General features: G+C 58.3%; 1 protein-coding gene across 1 annotated transcript in view; it reads right to left on the bottom strand.

Annotated features, from left to right (window-relative positions):
* Positions 1-1265: 1265 nt before the first annotated feature.
* Positions 1266-6095, bottom strand: part of LOC119958616 (integrator complex subunit 3-like) — a gene marked incomplete at its 5' end in the record, with an annotated part of 30335 nt that continues 25505 nt past the window's right edge. The window contains 2 exons of the mRNA XM_038787096.1: positions 1266-2173; positions 2931-3012. Coding sequence (XP_038643024.1) covers positions 1266-2173; positions 2931-3012 — 990 coding nt within the window. The remainder of the gene's footprint in view (positions 2174-2930; positions 3013-6095) is intronic.

The following is a 6095-nucleotide window of genomic DNA, read 5'->3' as shown; positions in this document are numbered from 1 at the left end:
GGGGGGGGGGGGGTTAGGGACCTGAACGATCTCCTCCTGCTCCTAATCCCGGGGTGACAGAGTGGCCATGCAGGGACAGCTACGTCGGAGGGGCTCAAGTCCTGGGCCCCAAGCATCAACGGCCAGCGCAAGCAATCAGCAAAGTTGAAAAGGTGAACAAAGCACCAAGTAATGCGCCCGCATTTCCAGTGTGTGTTCTGTTTGAAAAGGGCAGCGAGCGAGAGAAGCGGGGGGGGGGAGAGAGGGTTTGTACAAATGACTCGTATCACCCCTGATCTGAATCACTCTCAGCATCCTCCTCTGGAAGATGGCTGCCTCGCTCGAGCCCCGATAAGGTGAAAAATGATACTGTCTGGATCTTATCACGGCCCAGGCAAGCGTTCATCATTGTTGCCGGGCAGGAGAAGCACATCAATCTCCCGCAACGCTGGGACCAAAGGCCCAGTCACAGCTGCAGAGCTCATTTCCTGCCCTGGGCCGGCAGCGCAATAAATGAAAAGAGCTTTTAATCTCGGGAGGGCTGGAGCTGCGGTGAACGGGACTGCAATTTTGCTCCCGTATCTCGGGCGGTTCACAATCCGCCCCCCCCCCCCCCGATCCTCCCAGACTCCAATCCCTCCCTTCGTGTCAACCCGATAAATAACTTGCATTTAGATAGCGCTGTCGTGGCAATAAAACGCTCATCCAAGGGACACAATTTGTGTCCCCCCCCCCCCAAGGAATTATTTCAGGAATATCCTGGAGGAGCTGGAACTGCAGAGTTCAGGAGCGGGGCAGCCGAGGGCACAGTTGCCCAGGTTGCGGGGTAGAAGCTGGGGAGGGGGAGAAGAGGAGGCGACAGACGGCAGGATATGTGCCCAAATGGCGCAGAGGCCGACAAATGCTGGGCGGCATCGTCGGTCTGGGGCGCCGGGAAAAGGAAAGCAGAAGCCGAGATTTCAGGTCTGCTCGGATGAAGGGGGGGGGGGGGGGGGTCGTCGACCCGGAACGCCAGCTCTCGTTTCCTCTCCTCACAAGACGCCTCCGGGCGATTCCAGCATTTGCTGCCCACGTGCCGTGGGCGGATTGATAACATATCGATCGGTCAGGGCGTTGGAGAGGGGAGGACCTGCTCTTCGCACAGACGGGACCTCGTTCATTCAACTGAACCGCGGCAAGCGGGCGGAGGGGGTGCCCTGTCGCCGACACGCCGCGTCCAAAACGGCACCACCTCCGACAGAGCACCGCCTCCCCCGGTGCTGGGGATGGGGGGGGATCGGCTTGGGTTACAAGCTCAGCTTGGAGTGGAGCTCGGAGACGCGCACTGTGACGTGGAGCGCGGAGACGCGGACTGTGACGTGGAGCGCGGAGACGCGGACTGTGACGTGGAGACGCGGAGGCGCGGACTGTGACGTGGAGCTCGGAGACGCGGACTGTGACGTGGAGCTCGGAGACGCGGACTGTGACGTGGAGACGCGGACTGTGACGTGGAGCTCGGAGACGCGGACTGTGACGTGGAGGGCGGAGACGCGGACTGTGACGTGGAGGGCGGAGACGCGGACTGTGACGTGGAGCTCGGAGACGCGGACTGTGACGTGGAGCTCGGAGACGCGGACTGTGACGTGGAGCTCGGAGACGCGCACTGTGACGTGGAGCTCGGAGACGCGCACTGTGACGTGGAGCTCGGAGACGCGGACTGCGACGTGGAGCTCGGAGACGCGGACTGCGACGTGGAGCTCGGAGACGCGGACTGCGACGTGGAGCTCGGAGACGCGGACTGTGACGTGGAGCTCGGAGACGCGGACTGCGACGTGGAGCGCGGAGCCGCGGACTGTGACGTGGAGCTCGGAGACGCGGACTGTGACGTGGAGCGCGGACTGTGACGTGGAGACGCGCACTGTGACGTGGAGCTCGGAGACGCGGACTGTGACGTGGAGCTCGGAGACGCGGACTGTGACGTGGAGCTCGGAGACGCGGACTGCGACGTGGAGCTCGGAGACGCGGACTGCGACGTGGAGCTCGGAGACGCGGACTGCGACGTGGAGCTCGGAGACGCGCACTGTGACGTGGAGCTCGGAGACGCGGACTGTGACGTGGAGCTCGGAGACGCGGACTGTGACGTGGAGCTCGGAGACGCGGACTGTGACGTGGAGCGCGGAGTCGCAGACTGCGACATGGAGCTCGGAGACGTGCACTGTGACGTGGAGACGCGGACTGTGACGTGGAGCGCGGAGTCGCGGACTGCGACGTGGAGCTCGGAGACGCGCACAGTGACGTGGAGCTCGGAGACGCGCACTGTGACGTGGAGCTCGGAGACGCGGACTGTGACGTGGAGCTCGGAGACGCGCACTGTGACGTGGAGCGCGGAGTCGCGGACTGTGACGTGGAGCGCGGAGTCGCGGACTGTGACGTGGAGCGCGGAGTCGCGGACTGCGACGTGGAGCTCGGAGACGCGGACTGTGACGTGGAGCACGGAGTCGCGGACTGTGACGTGGAGCTCGGAGACGCGGAGTGCGGAGACGCGGACTGTGACATGGAGCTCGGAGACGCGGACTGCGACGTGGAGCTCGGAGACGCGGACTGTACTGTGACGTGGAGCGCGGAGACGCGCACTGTGACGTGGAGCGCGGAGACGCGGACTGTGACGTGGAGCTCGGAGTCGCGGACTGTGTCGTGGAGCTCGGAGACGCGGACTGTGTCGTGGAGCTCGGAGACGCGGACTGTGACGTGGAGCTCGGAGACGCGGACTGTGACGTGGAGCTCGGAGTCGCGGACTGTGACGTGGAGGGCGGAGACGCGCACTGTGACGTGGAGCTCGGAGTCGCGGACTGTGATGTGGAGACGCGGACTGTGACAGCTGACCCACCCACGTCATCACTTCCAGCTACTGCCGCACTAGCTCGAGTCAAATAATCAGTTACGTTTTCAAATGGTTGGGGGGGGGGGGGAACACTTACTCAGGATGTTGAGAACCGAATCTTTGCGAAACATAACCAGGTTCCCCATCATTATGTGACACACCAACTCCTGGAGCTGAAACACAAACGAGCGACAGTTTAGTGACGGGATCCAACCTCCATTTCGGCCAAAGAGTGTCCCCCCCCCACCTGTATCCAGACACACCGGACTATTCGGGCCCTCAGCCCCCGTCGCACCAGCCACCCGGGCCACGGCGGTCACCTGTACCTCGACTCTGTCGCCCACCTGTGGTCCCGTCACCCTTCGCTGCTCAGACATCGCTTACGCAGTTTCAACTTTGACGACCGGGCTACACGGCGGGTTAGCACTGCAGCCTCACGGCCGCCGAGGTCCCGGGTTCGATCCCGGCTCTGGGTCACTGTCCGTGTGGGGGTTGGCACATTCTCCCCGTGCGTGCTCTGCTGTACATCTCTCAGGTGTATGAAAAAAGATGCACCGTGTACACCGTGACAAGAGAGAAAGATAATTGGGGCCCATGACGGTATCTAGTTCACATTTGTATTTGTAAAAAATATCAATTTAGAGCACCCAATAATTTTTCTTTCCCAATTAAGGGAGCAATTTAGCGTGGCCAATCCACCTACCCTGCACATCTTCGGGTTGTGGGACCCACGTAGACACGGGGAGAATGTGCAAACTCCACACGGACAGTGACCCGGGGCCGGGATCGAACCTGGGACCTCGGCGCAGTGAGGCAGCAGGGCTAACCACCGTGCCGCCTGTTCACATTTGTATGGGCAGCACGGTGGTTAGCATCAATGCTTCACAGCTCCAGGGTCCCAGGTTCGATTCCCGGCTTGGGTCACTGTCTATGCGGAGTCTGCACGTTCTCCCCGTGTGTGCGTGGGTTTCCTCCGGGTGCTCCGGTTTCCTCCCACAGTCCAAAGATGTGCGGGTTAGGTGGATTGGCCGTGCTAAATTGCCCGTAGTGTCCTAAAAAGTAAGGTTAAGGGGGAGTTGTTGGGTTAGGGGTATAGGGTGGATACGTGGGGTTGAGTGGGGTGATCATTGCTCGGCACAACATTGAGGGCCGAAGGGCCTGTTCTGTGCTGTACTGTTCTATGTATTTTGATACCAATCAAGAAAATAAGCAGTCAAATGTGGATTCCCACAGAGCCACATTTAGCCAGTTACGAACGCGTTCAGCAACACTGGGACTGAACCAAATGACACACACACGCTTCCCACACAGAGGCATTTCTCAGGCACACAGAACACTGTGCTTCTTATCAGGTACGGATGTTTGTCGATAATGAAAGGGGTTGGACAGAGATCAGACGGAGAAGGGCTTTGCCAGGAAATCTGAACAGCTTGTCAAGAGCGAAATCATATCACACACCTCTGACCTCACTGACTATCAAGCAGCTGATTAACAATTCTCCACCGTAGCCCTGCGCCCCAGCTCATTTCTATGCAGACAGGTCTGACATGTTTTCCTGAGCTGAGCTGCAGAGGTATTTGCATTTAACCCTCGCAGTGCCTCAGCCTCCAATGCAGTTTGGAAGGGACGATCCAAACGACAGAAGGGCCGGGGAATATTTTACACTGACCGCAGTTCCAAGTCTCATAACACAGTCGCATAACACTGGGGTACAGTACTGGTGGGGACGGGTCTGTCTCTGTATAACACTGGGGTACAGTACTGGTGGGGACGGGTCTGTCACTGTATAACACTGGGATACAGTACTGGTGGGGACGGGTCTGTCACTAACACTGGGGTACAGTACTGGTGGGGACGGGTCTGTCACTGTATAACACTGGGGTACAGTACTGGTGGGGACGGGTCTGTCACTGTATAACACTGGGGTACAGTACTGGTGGGGACGGGTCTGTCACTGTATAACACTGGGGTACAGTACTGGTGGGGACGGGTCTGTCACTGTATAACACTGGGGTACAGTACTGGTGGGGACGGGTCTGTCACTCTATAACACTGGGGTACAGTACTGGTGGGGTGGGTCTGTCACTGTATAACACTGGGGTACAGAACTGGTGGGGACGGGTCTGTCACTCTATAACACTGGGGTACAGTACTGGTGGGGTGGGTCTGTCACTGTATAACACTGGGGTACAGTACTGGTGGAGAGGGGTCTGTCGCTGTATAACACTGGGGGTACAGTACTGGTGGGGACGGGTCTGTCACTGTATAACACTGGGGTACAGTACTGGTGGGGACGGGTCTGTCACTGTATAACACTGGGGTACAGTACTGGGGGGGATGGGTCTGTCACTGTATAACACTGGGGTACAGTACTGGTGGGGATGGGTCTGTTACTGTATAACACTGGGATACAGTACTGGTGGGGATGGGTCTGTCACTGTATAACACTGGGGTACAGTACTGGTGGGGATGGGTCTGTCACTGTATAACACTGGGGTACAGTACTGGTGGGGATGGGCCTGTCACTGTATAACACTGGGGTACAGTACTGGTGGGGACGGGTCTGTCACTGTATAACACTGGGGTACAGTACTGGTGGGGATGGGTCTGTCACTGTATAACACTGGGGTACAGTACTGGTGGGGATGGGTCTGTCACTGTATAACACTGGGGTACAGTACTGGTGGGGATGGGTCTGTCACTGTATAACACTGGGGTACAGTACTGGTGGGGAAGGGTCTGTCACTGTATAACACTGGGGTACTGCACTGGTGGGGACGGGTCTGTCACTGTATAACACTGGGGTACAGTACTGGTGGGGACGGGTCTGTCACTGTATAACACTGGGGTACAGTACTGGTGGGGATGGGTCTGTCACTGTATAACACTGGGGTACAGTACTGGTGGGGATGGGTCTGTCACTGTATAACACTGGGGTACAGTACTGGTGGGGATGGGTATGCCACTGTATAACACTGGGATACAGTACTGGTGGGGATGGGTCTGTCACTGTATAACACTGGGGTACAGTACTGGTGGGGTCGGGTCTGTCACTGTATAACACTGGGGTACAGTACTGGTGGGGATGGGTCTGTCACTGTATAACACTGGGATACAGTACTGGTGGGGATGGGTCTGTCACTGTATAACACTGGGGTACAGTACTGGTGGGGATGGGTCTGTCACTGTATAACACTGGGGTACAGTACTGGTGGGGACGGGTCTGTCACTGTATAACACTGGGGTACAGTACTGG

This window comes from Scyliorhinus canicula, chromosome 30 (genome assembly GCF_902713615.1).
Source record: "Scyliorhinus canicula chromosome 30, sScyCan1.1, whole genome shotgun sequence".
Taxonomy (NCBI): Eukaryota; Metazoa; Chordata; class Chondrichthyes; order Carcharhiniformes; family Scyliorhinidae; genus Scyliorhinus; species Scyliorhinus canicula.
This window is presented reverse-complemented; position numbering and strand designations above follow the sequence as displayed.